The 23,805-nt window shown below is 48.6% G+C and overlaps 1 protein-coding gene across 1 annotated transcript in view; it reads right to left on the bottom strand.

Moving 5' to 3' along the window:
- Positions 1-23,805, bottom strand: part of ZFHX3 (zinc finger homeobox 3) — a 735,572-nt gene that overhangs the window by 36,543 nt on the left and 675,224 nt on the right. Inside the window, exon 13 of the mRNA XM_064519879.1 lies at positions 7,247-7,354. Coding sequence (XP_064375949.1) covers positions 7,247-7,354 — 108 coding nt within the window. The remainder of the gene's footprint in view (positions 1-7,246; positions 7,355-23,805) is intronic.

Below are 23,805 nucleotides of genomic sequence, written 5' to 3'. Positions count from 1 at the left end.
ACTCCTTAAAAACAGCGAACAAGGAACGAGCGGCAGCGCTGGGCAGCACGGAAGCACGCGGCGAGCGGCAGCCTCGCGAGGACGGAGCACGGACACAAAGGGACCGGAGACGTCAGAGACGGGCAGAGCAGGCGAGCGCGATCCCACTCGCTGGGGGAGCAGAGAGAGGCAGCGTTGCAGGGCAGCAAAGCAAAGCAGGAAGGAGAAAGAGCAGTCGACGACGGCACATCCTACCAGCTCTGCTGCGGGTACCGGTTTGAGGGACCCTGGTACCACAAAGCCATCTCGGAAAGCAGTAAAACAATTCTGTCTCACAAAGTAGCTGAATAGCACTTAATCATTTCCTTGTCTGTGTTTAAGTCCTAGAAAACATGCACCGTAGCATGTACCAGTTTTAGCATGTTTTATCACCACCGGGAAAGGAGCAAGCGTGCTCTGAGGGGTGAATGCACACGGATGTCCTTTCAGGACGAACGGCGGATGGCAGAGGCAGGCGAGAGCCGGCGAGGTGACACGCGAGCAGAGGCCGGTCCAGAGTCGGGTGCACGCAGCACCGCACGTGCCCAGCTGGAGATCAATAATCGCCGCAGTACGGCCAGCTCCGCAATTCTCTGCTTATTATTTTTTAAGTAGCAATGCTTTGATAGGTGCAAACAGAAAGAAAGTTCAAAAAAAAAGCAACAGAAATGATCGCAGCGATTGTTAAGCAAAATGAAGGAGCGATGCATACGGCTAAGCTGAACAGTTCCCGCACAGCGGGAGAAGCCCTCGGCCTCGGCGAGTCCAACGCGGCAAAGTCGCACCGGGCGCGACGCGGGGAAGCAACCCCGGCCGCGGCTCCGCGCGGCAGCTGGCGGCTCGGCACCACCGGCAGGCAGCCCCGCTCCCCCTCCTCGCCGGCCGCGGTCCCCGCGGGCCATCGCTCACTTTTACTCCGCGAGGTCAGAGCTCTGTCGGGTTTAGCGAGCTGCATCGCTTCGCCTGGAGGTCAGAGGAGCCGGCAGCCGGGGCCCTGCCCGGCCTCCCCGCCGCCCCGCGGGAAGCGCGCGGGAGCTCCTGGGATGCGACGCTCCCGCGGGAACGGGACACGGTCCGGCCCCAGGAATGGGCCACACTCCGGCCCCGGAGCAGCCACCGGTGGCCCAGCCCCGGGAACGGGCCACGCTCCGGCCGCGGACCCTCCCTGACCCCGGAGCTGGCCGCGCATCCGCAGGGAACACGGGTGCTGCCGAGCCACGCGGAGGGCCCAGTGCCGAGCCATCGTCTCCTCCGTATTTTAATGAAAAGATTAGGAAAAGGGAATCTGCAGACAACCGTCCCTGGGCTAAGGGTGCTTCTGAGTCTGAACTGTGCTTTTCGAGGTCAGGAGCTTTCTCGAACGTACGAAGGCGCCGAGACATCCGATGCTGCCCTTTTCCTCAGTTTGAGCCGGTGCCTAAGAGCCTCTCGTGCTCTGCAAACCCTTCTCAGGAAAAAAGGCAGAATTGCACCAGCTTTCCAACCCCCTTTCTTAGGTCTCCCTCGCGCAGCAGCCAGGGTCTGGAGATGCTCTAACGTCTCCCCCCACCTCCTTCCTCTCCCAGCTCGCTTTCTCCCTTTACTCTCGTACTGTAGAATATCCCAGCCATTAAGTGCTCAACAAACACCATATATTAAAAAAGTAGGGGGGAGAAAGCAGCAGTGGGGGGGAGGGGCGGTAATAGATTTCCGTCAGGATGTGCCTGACCTGTTTTTTTCAATTTCAGTAATTAGAAAGGCAGTGGGCCTGTAGGAATTATTCATAAACTGCAGGAGCTGTGCAGTATACATTTATGTTAAACATGTCAAATACGATTGAAATCATGCCTGCCAGCACCATACTCCATAAACACACTTTTCTGCAACAATTTCCCAGCTCTCGGCAGCCCATTAATACCTCCTTTAATAGCAATCTACCACGGATTCGAATCAGGGACGCTCCATTGCACTAATTGCTCTGTGTTAGGTGAGCATCATGGATTAAAAAAAAAAAATCATTAAAAAAAATAAAAGCCCTTCAGGCTAGTCCTCTAGAAATATTTCATTTCAATCTATATTTTAAGCAGAGCTTGTTTCTTGTTTTTGGGAAAAAAAAATCTGATATTCTACAGCTATACAACCGAGAGTGCATTAAGAAAGTCTCCTTCATAGCTGGGTCACTGCAGATTGAAGTGCTTCTCTCTACTTAAAAAACAGACATAAGCTCCACCCCAACTCTCAAAAGTCTCAAACTGATCTACCCCGGTTTGATTCAGGCTTTAGCTGGAAACCAGTGTGTTGAGTATTAATCATTTACCTCCTGACTTAAAAAAGGAGTCAGGAAGAGCTGCAACTTCTTTGCTCTTTGCTGGTTTATTTGTGACAAATCTCATGTTAGTCATGATGAGATAATTTTTAAAGCTCAGCCACTGAACGAAGGACAGTCTCCCTCTTCTAACACTAAAACTGGAAAAAACTCTTGACCAGAAGGAAGGGAGCAGACAGCCGCAGCCCCGGGCTGGGTGGCTGCATCGAAAGGTGTTTAGAAGTCGCTTACTCTAAGTACTAGAGGAAAAGAAAAAAAAAGAGAAAGCAAACAAATTCAGTCCAGAAACAGCAAACGTAAGCAATTTCTTTCGACACAGAATATTTTAGGAATAACAGTTTTAGTTACTATGAAACACTGCTGCTCGTTATGAGCTCAGTGCAAGGGAGACAGCATGTGCACTACTGAAAGCACACAGCACTGTTACTTTTGACAAATCTTTTAGGATTTATTAAAATATACATAAAAACGTATGTAACAATTTTTATTTGAGATTTGGTTTTCCACATTATGGAAAATATTACCTGAAAATAAAACTTTTTTGCTTAAGAATATCTCATTTTAAAATAAATAGGAGAACAAACTGACAAATTTGTCTTGCAGCTGAAACATTTTAATAAATTTGCAATGAAAGCAGAGGGGTACTGCCTGCCACATGTGTCCACATGCAGCATAAAGCAGTCTGACAAACTTGACTCATCACTCATTCTTCTTTGCAAAAAGAGCTTGGACAGATGTACTAGAACATTGTAGTAGAGAGCTCACAAATCTTTAAGAAAGTTGAAAAAATAACTATACGGTCTGTAGTTAAACTGAGGCACGAAAGGTGAGTAAATTGCTCAGGAATGTAATGATCAAACTGCAGAACGAGCAGCAATCGGGTCCGTCAGCCTCCACCTCAACATGCTATTTACTGGCTTGGAGCCTGCACTCCTTTCTCGCCCGTCACCCACTTCCACGAACTGCAGGGCTCCAAGGCACCTCGACAGGTCAGACGGTCCATCCAAAGCAGGATGAACTGTGCCTACTTCATTCCTGACGGTAGCTTGTCTAATCTTCTTAAAAGACCTCTAAGGAACCTTCCCAGAAAATCTACACTGGGGCAGATTTTCTGGGAACACAAGGTATACCAGGAGAAATATGTTTTTTTTTAAAATATATTATCTAACCTCAATCTTTCTCCCTTCAATTTAAGCCCATTACTTCTTGTCATCTACACCCTGAACACGGAGAACAAATTATTTCCTTCCTTTCAAGAAGCATTTTATGCACAAGACTTATCTCGTCCTCCCTTTCTGTCTTTTTCTTCTGGGCCAAATAAGCTGATTTGTTCCATTTTCTCCTTGCCGGTAATGTTATGCAGACCATGCTCTTCATTTGGGCTTTTCAGGTTTCTGAAATTGTTCCTCAACCTTCTTGATACCCCACGCCCAGAAATGAGCAGAATACTCCAGAAGCAGCTTTCCAGCACTGAAGAAACGGCCACTGCCTGCATCCTGCAGATGATACACTCTGTTGTGCTGCTGTGAAGAGGGCAAAGCTGTTCACGTGAGAGCCAACACCAGATCCTAATTCCTTTGTTTTTTTGCTGTTACCTGGGCAGTTACATTTATACAGTTGATTATCTCTACCTGCTTGCAGTTGCGTGCCTATGGTCCCTACTGAACAGTATCCCTTTATCCCCCTAGACCATATCCCCAATTTGTCAAGATCACCCAGAGTTCAAACCCTGCTCCTCAAGGCATCAGATGTGCCCCTCAGGTGACCCTCATTTGCAAATCTAACACCGAGAAGCCCGAGCTCGAGGAGGGACTCCTCTGATGCTCTCGTCACAGCACTGCTTCCTTTTGACAATGGGTCATTGACAACCACTCTTTAAGCGAAGGTTCCTCGTCAGGTCTGCACCCATCCTGTAGTATTTTAACCTACGTCACATTTCTTGAGCTTGCTTTTGAGAATGTCATGAAAAGCAGGGTCAAAAGCGTTACTGAAGCCAAGATATGAGACACTGACTGCAAACAAAGCCTTCTTCACATAGAAGGAAACCGGGTCGTGTTGACATGATTTGTTCTTGACAAATCCATGTTGGCTCTTACTCATCTCATTATCTTCTAGTACTTACAAACAGTTTGGTCAATTTCCAGAAAAATCTGGGGCAAAAAAGGTTGGCAGTTACAGACTTCCCCCGCTACTCATCTTTTAAAAGATAAGACCCATGTCTGTCCTCTCCTGATACCTCCCCTGTTTTCTGTAAATTCACATGAGAGAACAGCTGACAGATCTGGTGTTGTTTCATCATTTCTTCGAAATACCCAAGCATGAAGCAGCAGGTCACAGATTTGAAAAATTTAGCTTAACTAAATACTTTGCAACCTGTTCCTTCACTGTTTGAGGCAGAGATCTCACTGTGCTGTCGCTGATACAGGCTGTTCTAGTCTCTCACATGCAGCCAACCTGTTTAGTTAAGACGAACGTGAAGAAGGCATGAAGCGCCTTAGTTTTCTTGACATCATGGTTGATAGCTTTCCCACTCTGCCGAGCTGCAGATCAGCTCTTTTCTTGCAGTCTCTTTTGACAACAAGGTTGTTTTTGATTGCTTCCTTGATACTCCGTACTTCCCTCACTGGTTACATCTCAACTTGTACCAAGGTGTTCTGATATTTCCGTACATGCAGACACTATTCTTCTGTGTTTGTCATGAATAATCTGACCTAGTTTCCATTTCCTTCTAGGTCTGAGGTCCACAAGGACACGATGACATTGCTATGTTCGCCTAGGGAGTTTAAAAGCAGAAACTACGCAAGGCTGAGCCGTAAGACTTGTTTTGCATATCTGCTGTACATAAATGATATTACAACTTTTTGTTGCTTTAAAGTTTAGGAGTAATGTTGTTACATGTTTGAAAGCAGGACCTGAATTTAACACAAGCATATGTGTAAATCTTGCTGAAGCTGTGCATTTCAGCCTTGCTGAAACGTCTGCACAAGTTTGTCCAAAGCTCTGGGGGTTTATATACACAGCAGTGTAGTCTGTGTTTTCCTTTGAAGACTCAGTGAAGCTGTCCATTTCTTATCTACTGTTTGACTGACAAACATCAAGAATGGGTTAGGAATTTCACAGGCAGGATGAAAAAATAAAACCATTCAAATTTAGAACTTCTGTATAGAAAAAGGTTTAAAAAGTAAGTTTTTCTTTTTTCCTTAAATGATTTTCATGTGTAATCTTTTCACATAGATCAGCTTTGCAAGTGCCTCAGGTTTGGGCAAAGGGCCCCTACTTTAAGAGATTTAATATACAATACATAGATCTTCCTGTGATGTTTCATAAAATCACATAGTCTCATGCATCAAAAGAAACTAAAACATCCCCTAAGACAAGCAAAGTTTGCATCTCTGGGTTCAGGAGTAGGTCTGTGATGGGGGATGACATGCAGAGCAACCCCAGCAAGCGAGGTCTAGAACATGAACTGAGAACATGAGTTTCAACAAGCATTAAAGCACAGCTTGCTTTTCTTCCCAAGTTTGGACACATCTAATGGCAGAGATTAAAACTGTATGGAGGTGGAAGACCACTTCCCATTCTTTTGAAGACTTTGCAAGCTGAAATGTCTCGTTGGCTGTGTCTCTTTGAGAAGCACCGGAGAAGGCTGGCTGGAAGAAGGGTCTTTGGGCAAAGAGAGGCATGATGTCAAGGAAACAGAAGTTTGCAGGCTCACTTGGTTACCACACAGAAAGAAAAGCGGGCACTCAGAACTGCTCAGTCCTGGGTTAAGCAAAACGAGTAACCACGTTCAAAGCCCTCATTTCCACAACTAAGCTGAAGTGGTCAGCAAGCATGAGCTGAGGAGGGGAAGAGCCCTCTCCTGAGGAGGACAACCTTGCAGCTATCTTCTGCCCAAAGGCAAGGAATATTTAAAAGATTCCCCCTTTGCAAGTAGCAGCTATCTTCTAGGAAAGACAGAGTAACCTTCTAATACCTTATAAGTGAACTGAAATGTATCCAAGGGTTTTGCAAAGCAAAACCTATCAGATTCCTCCGCAACAACATAAATGTTGCTGTGCATTTGCATTTTCAGTTTCAGAATGCCACCGCCCCAGCTGAAAGAGAGCAGCTAACAGAACAGAAGCACAGAGTCTGCCTCTCTGTTCTGCTTTTCTGCAAAGAGACCTTGCTACCACAGCTACAACCATGATGAAAAAGCAGGCTAACAGTCTCTCAGTCTTAACAGCCTAAGCAAGCCTAGGGTGGGGTTTCAGGATAGCCTTAATCCAACCTAAGTGCTAGCTGCTGCCAAAACAGGCAGTCCCTTTCTCCCTCCCTCCTCTCCCAGCTGCCGCTTCTCACCATCTCAGGGTCAGGTCTAGCACCATGTGGCACAGGTTAACTCCAACCCAGGGCCCCACTGTAAATGCAGGGCTGGGCGTGGGGAAGCATGACTGAGCACGGCTCAAACGGAGCGCCTCACGAAGCTACGCCCGAAGACTTAACTACAGGACAACAACAACACTTACACCATGCTGGCTGTGCTGCCTAGCGTGGTCATTTAAGTAAAGAGCACACTGCTGCTTTGCGGCTTCCTACTTTCCTTTTCTTTCTTTTCTCTTGGGACTTTTTGGGAAGCCCAGTATACCATCAGCCACCCAACTGGTATTTCAGGCTTGGGGAGAAGAGGGGTGCAGAGAACGGAAGGAGACAAACATTTCCAATGGTAACATGAACCAAGAAGTCAAAAAATGGCTGGAAACAAGCAGTTGTTTGAGAATTTGTAGAATTTTTTAAAATTCCCTTTAAGAAGCCAACAGAAGAAAAGAGCACAGCCTTAGAGGGCAACAAGGCATCTATTAAACAACCTTTTATGAACATGTCTGCAAGTCTAGCCTGTAGTCCGACTGAATTGAGAGAAAAAGAGGGACCAAAACTGACCTGTCCATTTACTCTGGTCCTTGTCCCCTCCACTCTCTTGCTCTTTGGCAGGCTCTTCAGCATCAACAGCTGTTTCATTGGGCCCTTCCACATCTTCAATGGATTCTTCTGAAATATGAGAAACAAAAGGAATAACATTTAAAATGGAAGTCAAAAGAGAAGAGCAAGTAACTACCACTGAACATACCAACGTTCGAGGCTGAAGCACAAGTCTCGGGAGACAGGTACCTAACGTCACCCAGCGTTTTCCCCATGACTACTCGCTACGTAGCCAGGAGAGAAGCTGGAGAGGAAAGCAGTGAGAGCCACTGAAGAACCTGACCACACTGACCTACAGCTGCCCACACATCCCCTACAGCGTACCTTACAGCAGAAACATTACCTGGTGTGAGCAGGTTCTACCACAACCTCACCACGGACTGAAGAGCTGCCAGGAACTCACGAGAGCGAGGTGCTCTCGGCACCTTCTGTCACAGCCTTCCCCCACATCCCCGGCCCAAACTCTTTGGACAAAAACGGTGCTGCGCAGTACTGACACTGGACGCTGAGACCCCCCCAGATTCACTGCAGAAACGGCACAGCTCGCTTCTGCTTGGACAAAGCAAGGGGTAGCACTGTCCTCTGCGATACGGCCCTGACACAGGCACAGGAAGAAGCTGTTGAGGGGTCTTCTGTCCATCCCAGCAACAGAAAGGGTTTGAGCACACACGCCAGTATTAGTTCAGGTGCTGCAGCACCAAGAAAGAAAATGCGTGCTGAAAGAGCAGAACAAACACAAAGTGCCAACGCCCACCCGTTAACAAGAACATCGCAGTGCCGAGGCGGTGGGTTCACAGAGCGTGTCGATACGGCAGGCGCAGCTCCGCACAGCAGCACCCAGTTAGCTGGGATGCTGGAAGCAGGACAGCTATACCTGCCGGACCTCTTAGACCAGGATACAACCACCACATCTATCATCTGATATCTTGGCTATTAACGTACAGCACATGCAACCTGACAGCTTCTGTGTAATCGACTGGGGCTACTTGACGCTAGGAAGAAAGAGGACTTCCAAGCTACGATATTCTCTTTTAGGCACGACAGTTTATACTTCAAACTTGCATTATCTGGTCACGGTAAATCCTAGGCTATCCTGAGGTTTTATCTGAACTAGCTAACTAGTCAAAGGAACAGCCCTCCCCAGTTGCCCCCTAACAAAAACAGGGCTAGAAATCAGGGTTAAAAATAAACATTAGGAGACTGTGCAGAAACTCAACAGTGCACTTTGAGAACGTGACAACTTCCATCAGGGAGGAACTTGCAAAAAAGCCTTCACAGAGCAGCACTGATATTAAGTGGACATGGCATGATACAGTAAGAGCTGTGATTTACACTCTACCCCTCTTTCACTTTTTTAAAAGCTCAAAGCTCTTGAGAGCTGCAGGGATCCCAGTGGAAGACCCCAGACTGAGGGGTGCGATGGGTGGCACCACTAGGCAAAGACACACAACACGTAGAAAATTACAAACTGATGCAGAGGGGAAACGAGTGCCCTCCCTTGTGAGATGAGCAGCCAAGTTTGCGGAGGTCAGCGCTGCGGAATCAGCATTTGGATTCACATTTCAGAAATCAGAATTCCAAAATTTCTCCCACTCTGGAAAACAAAACCAACAAGACCTAACCCTATCCTGCTGTCTTCGAAAAGCTGTGGTCCGAGGTGAGATAGCTTCTATTTAACTGAGGCAGCATAAAAACGCAGGTTTTAGCTGGTTTTATCACAACCTTCATTAGAAGTTTTCTATTATTTTATTAAAAGCTTCATTTTAGCTTTCATTACAGGTAGTTCAAATGGAAACGCAGTTTCTTCTTTCTGCCCAGGCCTTCCCGTGGCGCCTGGTTCCCAGGCCCTCCAGACAAACCGTGGCTGCGGGCGCAGGCGGACGAGCGGCGCGTCCGTCCCCCAGCCCAGCCGGGACTCCGAGCGAGCACCCGCGCAGCACCAGCCGTGCCAGCAGCGGGGCGCCCCACGGGGTGCCCAGCCTGGGGACCACCCGCGCCCGGCGAGGGGCACCCGGCACCCCGCAGCCCCCGGGCCCTCCTCGCCCGCCGGGCGGCCGCAACAAAGGGCGGCGGGCGCCGCGCACTCCCGGCTGCGACCCGGAGGTGTCACCATCTGCATGGGAGGAAGAGGAAGGCTGAGCTGGCTGCTGGGCTCAGACGCCGTCTGGGCTCTAACCTGAGCATGTGGAAACAATATACGTCTTCAAGGGAGCTGTCTGGTTCGCGGGAAATAAAATAGGACATTCGTAAGCAGTTACACCATCTGTCTTTATACCATCATCATCATCAACAAGGGGAAAAAATAGCTCTTTAAAATGGATGAAAGCCCAGGCTGACAGTAACCGGAAAAATGTGAGCTATGAATACCAATAAAGGTAGAAAAATGATTAAAAAACAAGGATACAAACAACAAATTCTTCTGCCCTGCTCAGTGCGCAGCCCACTGTAACTCACAGGCGCAGTCTGTCTTACTGGTCGGTGTCTTAACAAAGCCACCAGACAGATACTTGTACCAAGTATTCACCAAACCCCTGCTCTTGGAAGTGGCTTTGCTCTGAGGATAAAAAATCTGCCTGCTTGGCTCAAATACCTCTGCACTGGGCAGGCAGGCTGGAGGGGAAAAAAAAGAAAAAAAAAAGAAAAAAAAAGAAAAAAAAGAAAAAAGAAAAAAGAAAAAAAGAAAAAAGAAAAAAAAGAAGAAAAGAAAAAAAAGAAAAAAAAGAAGCATGCATGCTTCAAAACCTTCCTCTCCCTCCTCCAGCCCAAGCAGATTTTTTTTTGAGGACTGTTTTTTAAAACAGGATGGGAGGGAACCAAACACAAGATGCATTTGTCCAGGGAGGCTGCTTGGGCTCCAAACAAGCTGGGAAAGCCCGAGTTTCTGCCTTTACTTGACTCCTTGCTACGGGCTCCCCGCCGGTGCCCGCGGGCCGGCGGCAGGTAAGAACGACCTCCCCGCTCCCCTCGGGGCCTGGCCGCTGCTCCCGGCCCCCGGGAGGGTCCCTGGGCCCGGACAGGCCCTGGGGACACGGCGGCCAGGCAGGGAGACTCAGCGCAGAGGGACAGCAGTAGCTCAGGCTTCCTCGTGATCCTCTGCCAGGAGCCGTTTCTAAGAGGCTGGTAACAACCGTGCTTCCTAAGCCTGGTCTAAGTGCGCCCCAGCAGCCAGTGCTTGAGCCGAGCAGAGGGACAGCCGGGGTCACGCTCCCTCAGCCGGCTGCAGGCACTGCTGACGTTTTTTTCTTCCTCCGAAGCACTAAGAACCGGCCTCCCGCGGACTTCAGACAACGCGTGCACACGTGATTTGACCCAGCTTTTAACGAGATCCTCCAACACAGGCAGTGAAACGCAGACCTCTATTCCCAACGATCTGCACCCATGTAAACACAGGCCTCTCTCTGATGGGAGCTCTGCAGCTGCTGCGTTGCAGCGGCAGCTCCAGCACCGCTCCGGCGAGGTGCAGGGTCTAGAGTGAACACCTGCGCGAGTGGTACCCAGCCATCTCTCCTCTTGCACTTCTTTGGGGCATCTTTTTGAAAGGACAATGCCACCATCACACCTGCTCGGGAAAGGTTCCCTGTGCTCCCTGGTCCGCCACCCTTCAAGCTGCACAGGCAACAAGGGGCTTTCAAGCTCCCGTTTTCTTCCATTCTAATTGACTGTAAATCCCGATGTCACACTGTTCCCATACTGCATCCAGAGCTGACCACTGCCTTTCACTTAATGTCTGAGACCCACGTCAGGTAGCCCTGCAGCTGAGAAGGAAGCATATCCTGCGACCATCTCCCAAAGGCAGAGCGAGGCTGCAGGTGAGCAAGATGCAAGAAATGCATTTCCAAAGAACTGTAATTCTTCCGTTACATAATGACGTTGTTGTTCAGTGACACCAGACTGAGGCTGCAAACCGCTGTTTATTATGACTGCCTAAATCACCTAAAGGCTTTATTTTATTTTTCTCACGGAGTTTGAGCAGAATTCCACCAGACATTTTGCAGTTAAAAGGTACTCAACTCAAAGCCATTTGTCCTAAGAAGTGTCCTAATCAAGATTGATATCCAAGTGGTGAAACTTCCCTGCAGTATTTAAGCAATATACTGAGAGTCTCAGCAGGCCAAAGACTGACTAGGACTTAGAGAGAGCGTGTCTGGGGCACAGCACCCGGACGTACAGAAGCATGCCACAAGAGAGATTTTATCAGATGCAGATGGGGTTGACTCCTGGCCTGGGAACCTTAATAAGGGGCTCTGGAAGGCCAGAGACGTTATTCTAGTCTATGTACAGAGGATGTAGCTGCTAGATGGGCATCTTTGGTTTCCAGAAGCTCCATCTACACAGGATTTCTGAGTTCGGGAAGGGTGAGCGGACTCCCCTGCGAGGAGCTCACCAGTGCAGGGGCAAGGGCTGTCGCTACAGAATTTGCATGAGGCAAATTGTGTCCCATTGAAACACAAACCTAACAACCTGCTCAGAGGTCACAGTGCCTGAGTGCCATCCATGACGCACATGATGCTGTATTAATAAATATTCATAAAAAATTTTACAAATGCCTGGGGTCAGTTCAGTACCAAGAATAACTAGCTGCAGCTACAGGGCACCTGCAAGGTGAAGGAATCTGCTGTTCCATCTTCTGAAATCTCTCCCATGCAAATTCCTAGGAAAAATCTTTTCTTCCTTTGTGAATAAATCATTTCAGACAATGGCATTTCCTTTTAATTTGAAATTAAACCACTCACTAAAGGGGTGGGAGGGAAAGAGGGAGAAGACTTTGGAAAATCCTGGGTATTTTCTGACATCTGCAGGTGTCAAGAAATCTGTGAGCCCCGTGATGTACTGAAAATGCGTCCGAATCCCTGCACGCAGTTACATAGGGTCAAACTACAACATTTCTGCCCCTTTTGAAATGGAGATTAAAAAAAGTTTGAACGCGTGGAAAAGTCACCAAATCCTGACTGAATCTATGCCAGTTTGAACAGCTTATGACCTCCTGCCATATTTTCCTTAACAAACCAGTATCTCTTACCCAAAGGGATAAGGGGCATCGCAGGGGTGGCAGAAATGTAGGGATGGAAGAGAAAGAGCGTGTGTTTGCCTCCCCACCCTCCGGCAGGCTCAAGAGCTGAGAAACATTAGCTGTCATGATCCACAATCAAATCAGGTTTGAAATATTTAGCAGTGGCTTGGAAAATGCGGTGGTGCAGCTCTGACAGGCGAGATGTGCAGACACCCATTTTCCATTATAATGGAAATATCAAGCCTGTTCTGAATATGTATAACCCAGAAAAATGTATTGATTTTTCATTCGGCATAAAAAAAATGAAATACCCTGCAGCTGTCAAAAGCCTTTTGTTAAAAGCTCATCTTTCCTGGAATAAGGTTTACCAGAAACAAGTTTTAATTGTACACAGGGTCTCTCCTTTGAAACAAAAAGAACCCCGATCCTTCATTTTCAGGATAACTAACCAAAAAAGCCCATAGAACGGCAGAATTGAGACCTGGCTGACCTTTGCAGGCTGCTACTGGCAAAGAGAGGTGACAGCTATGCCGTGCGCGTAGTCAGCTATACGACTGCACGTGCACAGACAAACCACTCCATCCGGCTACAGGAGAAGCCTCCCAGGGCGAGCAAAGAGCAAGCGATGCTCCTGACTCCTGGGAAATTTCGGAAGTGGTCCAGATCAGGCACACCACGGGGCTGCACCCCAGACACATTTCAGAAGTACAGCAGCTTTCGACTAGTTTAAGCTCGAGGTCCCGCACCCCCGGGAGGACGTTCACTATGGTTTGGGTGAAAAATTCCCTTACGGAAGGGATAGGGGCTCCGTCCTCAAATCCCACGGGCTTTAGCCTGTCAGCCCCATGCGGATGCCAGCTGCCTTCGGGCCCCTCCCGAGAAGCCCGCCGGGAGCACAGCCGCCCCGCCGGCTGGGCAGAGTCACCCTGAGCGAGGGGTGCTCTTCCCGCTTGCGGCTTTTGTTCGGCTGTCCCCAGACCGTGCACAGGTAGGACTACGACACTGGCACAGAAAGGGGTTTTCGCCCCCCACCTGAGCCGGCTGCAAGGCAGGAGTGCTACGGGGCTGCACAACGGGCCCGGGGAGAGCCAGTCCGTCCTGCCCACAGGCCAGGTGCATTCGGCTGTAGAGAGAGAGCAAATGCAGCGTCTGAAAAGGAGGTCTGTAATGAACCGGTGCCAGCGGTTCACAAGGCTATGCACTTCCCTGGGAGCCCGGCTGACCTGCTGTTCCAGCAGCGCTAGTGAGGTTACGGCTCCCTGTAAGACTCACATCAGACATCTGATTATCAGACATCCCACAGGATATTTGGTAGGAGGCAGGGCACTATCCCTGGTGCCACAGTCAAATCTCAGCTTGAGTAATACCTCTCCTCACCCCCACTGCGTGATTCAAAAGGCTGTGGGATTTCTGAGCTGTTGGCTACTGTCGTGAAAGCTGCTGGGCTCCAACGCCACGGAGCGCAGCACGGTTCCTGCATGCAGCATGTAAAACCTCCTTATCCGGAGGAGGAAAAAAGTTGTTGTTTGGCTTCCCCTGCCCCGACTCCCTCACCTGTATTTCTGATCACTCACTCTTTCAGGGGACCCATTTAACGCACACCGTTGTAGGGGAGCAGAAGAGGAAACGAAGCCACACACGTTCCTGAAGCCGCTGGCCTGAGAAGAGAACACAGAGGTGGTGAATCCCACCGCCTCCTGCCCTCCTACTTACTGAAATCTGAATGGGACCACGGTCTCCAAATAGGTTTGTGAAAGGGGGTAAGTTACCAAGGGTGAGGACACAGAGCAACATCCTGGAAACAATCTGACTGTTTGTGATCAGCCCAACAGAAAAAAAAAAAACCCGAAAATACAAAAACCCTTCCCACCTCTCCCTGACTTGCAGACTACTTGTATATAAAGTAAAGACAATCCATCCACATGGAAACGTAGGAAATTCCTTTTCTGACGCTTTGCTGAGGTCCTGTGTTTCTCACCCTGCTCTAGCCCGTGTGGGACAAGCCTTTTTCCGAGGGACCCTTGGCTACCACGCGGTCGTTGCCTTTGCAGCTCAGATTCGAGATGCATATATATATGAACAAACATGTTCTGTGCTATTTCTTAACTGAATTGTTCTATAGAAACTCATTCATTTCTTTCACTTTCAGGAAAGAAAAAGCAGGACTCCAAGCAGTGAAAAGAGTGCACCAGGCACAGGTTACAAGGAGAATGCCACGGAGCACCAGCCTCCATGCAAAAAGCTTGTGGGTGAGTCCTCATCTGACATACAGCGGCAGAAAAATAATAATCCCTACATTTATCTTGGGATAATGACACTTATTTCTAAGATGGCCCTACCTAAAAGCATGGTCAGAGCATCTTGTGCTGTCTTCATCGCCAAGAAAGAAAATGCAGACTATGAACATGTCCCCAGCTGAAAAGCCATCCTCAAATGCCTATCTTCTCCAGGCGAGGCAGCTTTACCTTGCTTTTGTGCAACGACTATAGAGCCAAGTGTTCAGATAAATAGAACAAGAAATTCAGCAGCAAAAAAACTGCTCACAAACTTTTAGCTTCTCCTTGTCTCCCTCTCCAAAGAAGGATTCCAAAAGCCTCGGCCACTTTCCATGAACAGCTCTGACAACCATCCGGGTCTTTGATTATCTCCCAAACAAGCTTCTTATGGAATAGAAACAAGATGACCCTCCACCATATGTTAGCATCTTTCCTTCTTTAATGTAAATGCTTTTACTATACGGTTATTTTTGCATTCAGTCACTTCATCTGATTTGCCAACTCCAGGCAGAGGCCCCATTTCTGAACCATCCAGGTACAGCCCAGAGTTTTATATGGCTGAGAAGTGCCCTCAGACATGGCGCAGATGGAAAAGATTGATGACATCATGCAACCTTTTGCTTTGTGATTTTGGATAAAAAAAGAAGTGTAGCAGCACTAAGAAACAGAATACCATTATTAAAATAATTGGAAGAAAAAATAATTTGTCTTTAAAAAAATAAAACCCAGCAGTAATGAAATTTGCCACTGTGTTTTTAAAGAAAAACTAGGACATTGAGCAGAAACAAGAGGCTTGTCTATGTCTACAGTGCACAGTTATTGTCAGCAAAGGAAGAGGTCTAGCCTTGAGGAGGAGAACCCAAGATTTTCACCTTTTTAATTTCAATCTGTCATTTCAGCAGTCGGCCCAAACCTGCCAACATTACACATGTGGTTAGCTTTAAGCATGTAGGAGAGCCATTCACTTCCCTGGGATCCGGAGCTCGGACAGCTACGTGCAGAGAATGAGCTTAAGAAAGGCCTTGATTGCTTTGGAAACCTTCATTTCCCTGGCAAGCCAGGCAAGAATGTAGCCCCGCAGAAAATAACGTATTAGAAAACAGTTCTGCACAAACAAGGACAGTTTCCAAACTAGAGTAAACGATGAGATGCTCCCGTTTCACGGTCGCTAACTGAAGGCCACGTTCATCCAGCAGAGAAGGACCAAGCCAGGGATGTGAACGACACGACATGCAAAAGACCCTTTGGAGGGTCGCAGCAGCCTGGGCTGGGCCGGCCGCCCTCCCGGCCGCGGGCAAAACGGCCCGGGCTGCTGCTCCAATCGGGTAGCAGAAACCCCATCTTTGTTTGCAGTCTCGTTTCCTCAGTTTACCTTTCAAAATACTCTGCAGCACAGTAACTGACTGCCACGAGAAAAACCTCCGAAGGATGAACGTGATTCCACGTAAAGAGAAAAACATCCAAGACTCAGCTCCCTGAGACAAAGGCCACTTGCAGGTTTGTGCAGGAACAAGGGTGCCTGGTTTTTGCAAATGGGGCTAAATTTTAAGTCCGTGGAACCCAACAGGGATTTGTCCCCTTGAATTTCATCAGAACTAGAAAGGTTGCCGTTATTTTCACACATGAAATGTAAAAAAAAGGCAAATTCCTTGAGCATATTTGTAGTGGAGCGTGATGTGATTGTGTTGTCATTTATGGGAAATAATCGCAAGCCCATCTCTCTCTTTCCCCCCATTTTCCAGTCCAAATAACCATGAAAAATTACACTTCAATGTCAGGAGGACAACAAAGGAGGGGCTTTCTCCTGCGGCTTGACGGCTTTTCAGCCCCCCCGCGCTCTCCCCCCCCTTTAGACAAAAACTACCTTCAATTCTGTTTCATTTTAAATGTGATATAACAAATGCATCTTGACAAGTTCCTTTCTTTTTTTCTCTTAAACAGTATTTTGCGCAGTTTAACCTAGCTCCGAACTGGAATCAGCTGGAGAGGAGACTCGCGCAAAACCACAAACAGCTCAAACAGCAAAACAAAAGCAGGACCCCTCTCCAGCTGCAGGTCTGCAGGGGAAGGACAGCTCGGTCTCCCAAATGGAGACAGCGGGAGGAGGGGTCAGGAGACAAAGCGGGGAGGACCGGGAGGAGGGAAGCCTGGAGACGGGGCAGCAGAGAGGTGGGACGGCCGGAGGGCTCCGTGGGCCCCCGCCGGGGACGGCACCGCTGGGCCGCTGCCCGGGCACCGGGCGCGGATGGAGCCCCGCGGAGGGCCGGCGGCTCCTCGCGAGCTGCACCTGCAGCCTGGCTCTGGCAGCGACCGCGGGGCCACGCGCAGCAGGTGACCGGCCCTGGAAGGTACCTGCTCCCCGCGAGAGCCCTGCAACCCTCACTTCCCCTGCTGCCCGGCCCCGTTGCCTTGGGCCCTCCGCCCGCCTCCTCGCTTCTCCCCACCGGCGCTCCGCCCGCTGAACACGCGCGAGACGCCCCGCGTGCAAACAAAATGCCTTTTCAGAGCAAGGAGGACGTAAACCCTCTTGAGGTGTCCCACAGCGGGCAGGGAGCGTCACCGGGGCTGGCTCGGCTGACGGGTGGAAGCGATGGCACCGGTCTGCCGCGACGCTGAGAAGACAAACTTGCATTTTCAGAGAAGCCGAGATTCTTCAGGAACTGCACATTCTACCTCTCAGGAAAAAAAACCAACGCGCTGTATCTGCAGCATCCTTGATCCACGACATGAGCTTAAGTTATTTAAAATAATATACTTAATTGAGAAGCTTTGTTTGAACGTTACTAAGCTCACTCTAGAGACTTTCTACACTCCCAAACGCAGAGCTGCAGTAAAGCTGAAGTTAAAGCTAACTTGAGCAACTCCAGGACAAGTTACATCTCCAGAATACTGTAACCATAACACAAATTAGCTATAATTAATCCATGCCTAGCCCTAAGGTTTGGAAATGCACAGGGAGTGCTCCCAACAACCTGAACTCTGCCCTAGAACATCATCATAAGACACAGTTAAATCAAACACTAAAATGCTCTTTTTCTGCTTAATTTTTTTTTTTTATATTCAACTCCTACTCTGTTCTCACTCTCCACAGTATTGCTCCAAGGAAAAGTTAGTTAATTTGTTGCTGACCCCTTTCTCTCCCTTCCCCAAGCATTTCCTGACCTCAGCATGTTTGGAGTTCTTTTAAGCTTAGGCAAAAACTTAAGAAATCCATAATTATAGTGCCCTGTTCTAGGGACAACCAAAACATTCCCCTAACACATTACACCACAAGGTATGGATGCACCCGTACCTCCATCTTTGTGCAGTTCTTCTCAATTTTCATGCTTTCTAAAGATGAAAGAAAGAGCAGAACTGTTATATTTTTAATAATGAGAAACCATCACTATGCTGATATCAAACATCCGGGTTACCCTTCTGCACGCGACTTTCGTGACCAGGAGTCAGCCGCAGCCACCCCGGGCTACGCAGGGCATCCCGGCTGACGGCGCTGGCCCCGTGGGCACCGCACCGCGACCGTGGCACGTGCCCGCGAACCCGCTGTGCTCTGCGCTCGGCCAGGAGCACACGCTCTTTCCTGGTCTCCCTGTTGCAACACCCGTCTTTTTTATAGGGAATATTTATAATGGATTAGAACTTTCCTGTGTTATTTTTAAACACAAATATAGCTTCCGTCAACAGAGTTTGCTTCACAAAAGCTGGTGCTCCGCACAAAGGCCTGCAAGAGGCCGCTGCGTGACCAGCACGGTCGGTTCCCCACGGAGGGCTGAGGTGGGGAGGAGGTGCCCCCGGCTGCCAGGACGCAGCAACACCCTGAGGCACAGCCTGCCTAGCAGAGGAAGCCCCTGCGCGGTGAAAGCAAACCGAATTTTGCCTCCCTGAGCAGGACCGGCCGAGGCTGGGCCATTCCTGCCACAGAACAGAGGGGCAGAGAGAAGGAGCAGAGCAGAGGTGAAGAGCTGGGCACGCGGCTTTGCCTCTGCCAGGGAGAGGAGAAGATCAGGGTGCACCCGCGGCTGCTGCAAGGGCCACCCTGTACCGTGGTGGAAGATGCTTCCAACCTCCCCCAAGCACAAACAGCCACCGGCCCCGAGTTTTCAAGGCTTTGATGCACGCCCAGGAGCTGTGGCTGTTTTGTCGGTCTGCTGCCAACACTCACATCCGCTCTGATTTGGTCTGTTTGAGCGCAGAAACTGCAGCTAAAGGAGGTCCGGGGGTGTCGGCCTGCGAGGGCGATGCAGTAGCAGGGATCTGCGGCTATCACCTGAAGGTCTTTGCTAGACCATCACCCTTTACTCCTTGATGAGGACAATTCTTACTGTTGTGAAGAACAAGGAAAAGATGATCAACAGTCCTGAACAAATTTCTTCAGGCACAGTTTGCACACAGAGAGTCGGCAAGCCTAAACTACATGGCAAGTCGGAAGAGCGTGCTCTGTTGGAGCATTCAGGACAAAAACAGGGAACTGAATTTTGAAAAGACTGCTTTTTAAGTTAATGTAAGCTCTTTCATTGGTGATCAGATTTACTTCCAGTTGCTCTGAAAAATTCATCCCACACTCAAAGATTCAGTCCAGTCACTATGGGGAAGGCATGTTGTGTTAGCAATGTAAAATAATGTGGAGGAAACTTGTGCAGAAGGGCAAAATTTGACTCATTCTTAACTAGACTGAAGAAACGTCTGCTGCAGTGTTGTGAAGCCAGGCTTTTACAGGACCTTATTTCCAGGAACTGTCAATAGATATGAACATGGAGAATCATGAACGGCCATAAACAGTATGTGCACAGAGTCTTACTGGATCAAAAGAGGATCAATTCTACATTTTTCATCAGAGATGACCTGTAAGAAAGGCTCTTGGACAAGTTTCACAGGTGGACTACGGTAACGAGAGGTGTTCATCTGGGTTCTGCTTCATCTCATGCTAGAAGACCCTGCACAGAAGTGTAACAAGATCCAGGGACACAACCCTTGATACTTGCAAACAAAGAAAACCCTCAAATCCCTCAGCTCTAAAGTGGAAATAATGCTACTTGTCTGCCCCTCAGAGGTGCTGAGAAGACAAATTTGATACTGTCCAAGGAACTTCAACAACAGGGGCAACAAAGGGTATACATAGACTCAACCACAGAACATCAGCATTTACATCTAGGAGAAAATAATTCCAACGCAGATGCATCTCCGCGCTGGAGAAAAGCCGGGAGACACTGAAGCAGAATGACCTATGGGCGATGAAGAGAGCCAGAAACAAGTTGCCTGGGACTCGGGCTGCTCGTGAAGCGCAAAGAGAAGGGGGCTTCTTCCCAGAGTACCGGGTCTGCTGGGAGCACGGTGACGTTACCCAGCACACGTGCACGGCCACACTATGTTAGCTGAGCAATGGAGAGGATGCTGATGCCCATCTGTCAGAAGGGTGACATGGTTCAGAGCAGAGCTGGAACTCAAAAGATCTGAGCAATATTTGTGATGCAGCCCAAATTATTTTCCATAAAGATTTTCTCTCCTCATGATTCAGTTATCCTCTTGGTAAAATGCTGCAAGACTTCCCTAGCATCTGCATTTTGTGCTTTATCGATAAAACATGCCAGCAAAGAGTAAAGTATCACTGTCATGATACGTGTTTGTTCATGTAGGCCATGCAGGCACTCTCACAAGAAGTCTAGAAGGGAAAATTGCATTTGTGATCTGTACGGTAAATCACCACATTCTCTCCTAGGCATACTAGCTATACTCAACACCATCTCAGTGTAATTTCTGATGGCTCCTGACATTGCTGCCATGTTGACAGCTTCCAAGGAAGCAGGACCAAAGAAAATTTGTGTTGGCGCAAAGATGGGAGAAGACAATAAATGCAAGCTCTTGTATGCACACCAAGCACCAGCTGACAATCAGCAGTGGAAACCCAGAAAAATCACTGCTACGCAGCACTAGGGTTGGGGGCCTCTTTCGGGACACACTTGGGGAACTCCCCGTCAACCACCAAGGCAGAAGTGACCAAGTCCTAGAGGCTGAGCTGACCCTATCCTGGGTTTGGGTTAGTGGCACTAACAGAATGTCAGTAATTGCTTTCCTCTTCTACTAATAAGCTTTTCAGCAGAAGATATCAGCTTCCTGGAACCAACAGGCCCTTTTTCTCCACCTCTCTTGGCTTCCAGTAATTGAAAGCGACTGCAATCTCAGCCCTGACTCTCCAGCATTCAGCCGTGCCCGCGAGGTCAGAGAGTATCAAGTGAAGACTTTCCATTCACCTGCATACCACGGGCACTGCGTTAGCTGAGGCAGCCTGCTCCATGGCCCGCAGGAATACAAAACAAAAGGGGCTGCTAAGAGCCAAGGAAATCGTCCCACAACTGGCTTGCGGTAGGGAGGAAGGGCAACCAGTCATGCCTTTGCAAGGAGGAGCCAGCAAGCTGCATCCAAACAGTGGAGCCCTGGTGACACCTCCATCTTTTTGTTTGTTTCTTTTTTTTAATCTAAAACAAGAGGTGGGTTTCTTTTTAAAGAAACTATACATAGGTCTTTAAATAATTATATTTTTTCAGGAAGCACCAGCTCCAGAAAAAAGCTCTTCTGCATAGGAAACAGCACAATTGAACAACATCAAAATGAGACAATTTCCCCTAAAATGCCCATGCACTCCATCATACAGCGGGGAAGATCTTTCACACACTGTCCGATCTAAGAGAGCAAATGGAGAGCGTTACATGGCTGCTCTAACCAGCAAGTGAAAAACAGCGGACCAAGTGAAAGGGAAGAGCATGGAAAGACTCCCAATGAGACACTGAAGCTACTTGCGACTCACAAGCTGCCTGGCTTGCAGACAAGCAGTTAAGCAGAATAATGTCAGTAATGGCCCGTCAGCTGGGAGAGAGGAGAGTTTCACAGTCACCCTGGGACAGTTCGCAATCCCTGCGATTCCGGTGCTGGGCTTTCCTGAAACACTAACGAGGGAGCACCAGGTGCTCCGGAGATTTGAAATGTTCCCGAAACCTGGATAAGGCACACATCCAGGTGGTGACTCCAGCAGGGGCCTGTGATAAGAATTTATTCCTTTCAATTATGAGCTCTTGTCCCCAGTCTCAGTTCATCAGCGCAGTGCAGCCAAGTCAATGAAAGCTCTGTAATGAAGTAATCAGATGCACAGCGACTTCCTGGAATCTGCTGGCTACGCACAACGGCCAGCGCTGCTCTGCAACCCAGCAGCAACCTCTGGAAGCAAGTTCTCAACCCTGCCCTCCCTTCTGCTCCCAAACCGCATGCTGTCTCCCGGTTTTATTACCAATTCAGACACCGTTTCACCGCAAGGCCTGAAGCGTCTCTTCCATTCGACGCGACTGGCGTACCTGCTTACGAGTGGTAAAGAGAATTTGCCGTATGAACCAGCGTTCATTCATACACTTCATTTCTACTGCCCACACAGGCCCCCCTTTAAGGGAAGGATTCCAGAGACACTTCGTATATTTGCAAATGAAGTTTTTGTTTTTTAATGGAGTTTGTTCTGAAATACTAACTCCCTTCAACCTGAGACCATTTTAAAACACCCTGTACATGTCTCAGGTAGACAGAGAATCTAAATACTGCCCTCAAAAAGCAAATATAGCACCAAAAAAACCCACCAGAAAAAAAAAAATCACTGATGGGATTTCTTCTGGTGCCCCCAGAAAAAGAAAAACTCCTGCTATTGGAGGTCTGTGCTTTAAAATAAGCATGTCTGGCTGGACGTCACAGGAGGGGAAGGAGGGAGGAACGAAGCTGAACACGGACTGTAAATATCCCCTAGGTCTGTGCATCAGGGAGGCAGAGCAGTTTCTTCATCACTACGCAATTCCCCTGCCTTTGGGTGTTGTTTATTTGGTTAGAGAAAAAACAAAAAAAGAGAAAAATGCATTTCCCTTAAAGGCACTTCCCAAGTGAACCATAGGAAAACGCTGTTACTCCAAATGATGCCCTGGCTCCAGGCTGGCACCGGCCCCTTCCCTCCCTCGCTGCCTGCTGCAGGCAGCTGCCACTGCCGCCGCCTCGGCTAAGCCGTTACCGAACTTCCCAAATCATTAACCTCTCCCGGAGCGCGGCGTAAGGGGATGCTCTCCCTCCGCAGTCTGCTCAAGAGCCCTATTGATCCAGCGCACACTTGGTGCCTTCACAGTTGTTTATGATCAATATGCAAATTGCCCATGGCATTGATCCAGTATTAATTTTCAATTAGGGAATCCAGAGGGGTCTCCCAGGGTCAATATCTAACGACGCAAGGTAACTCCACGGCGGAGCAGGGGGCCTGATCCCGAGAAGCAGGTTGCGGGGCTGCTCCTGCACCTTCTGCTGCAGGTCCGCTCGGATGCCCCCAGCACCACCGTTTTCTGAAAAGGGGGTAAGTGCCTAGAGGAGCCTCCTTAGGCTCTCTCCTCTGACCCGCTTTGGGGACGATGCTGACACAATTCGGATTTACAGAAACATGTGTCACCACTCACTCTCTGCTATTAATGTTTTGCATCCTTTCTCACAGGGCGGCACCTTGCAACTTCTGAGCCATCACAGGCAGCGTTGCAGGCAGGAGACCGACCTCCAAAACCTGAGGCCGGAAGAGTTTTACGTGGTAACAATTCATGCCCCTTTGCCAATGAGCAAGCATAGCCCCAAATCATTTGGTCTTTGCTCCAGTGCACCGTCCTGCTTCGTGGTCAGAGCAAGGGGAATATCCGAGCAGCTAATACGAGACTCTAACAAGTCTTGCTCATACCAATTTCTTGTCTATAAGGTATCCTGCCTTAAACCAGGCCACTTCCACAAGTGCTAGAGACAAGAGCACTAAAAGCAGACAAAGAGTTGGTGGTTATCACCTTTAAGCAACCCTGTTGTGAGCATTCGTCAATATACACATTGTCTTCTCTGCGCTAATGCAATTATTAATGCGGATGGTGCAGAAACAGGGTGACACAATAAAGCATTCAGAACAGCACTTCCGAGCTAGACCAAAGAGTTCAGGGCCTGGGTGGAGGTATGGAAGGTGCTTTCTGATGAAATAGAGCAGGTGAACATAAATACTGTATTTTCCCATTTAAACACAAGTCAAGTAAATTTGCATATCACTGGAAAACATTTGTTAGAATTGGAAGATCCTCAAGCACACTATATATACATTAAAAAAGAAAGAAGTGATTGAGATTGCCTCATAAAGCTAGAGAAATTCGTCCTTTCCCAGAAAAAGGGATCCCACTCCATCACCCATCCTCCCAACC

Source organism: Dromaius novaehollandiae, chromosome 13, assembly GCF_036370855.1.
Source record: "Dromaius novaehollandiae isolate bDroNov1 chromosome 13, bDroNov1.hap1, whole genome shotgun sequence".
Classification (NCBI taxonomy): Eukaryota; Metazoa; Chordata; class Aves; order Casuariiformes; family Dromaiidae; genus Dromaius; species Dromaius novaehollandiae.
This window is presented reverse-complemented; position numbering and strand designations above follow the sequence as displayed.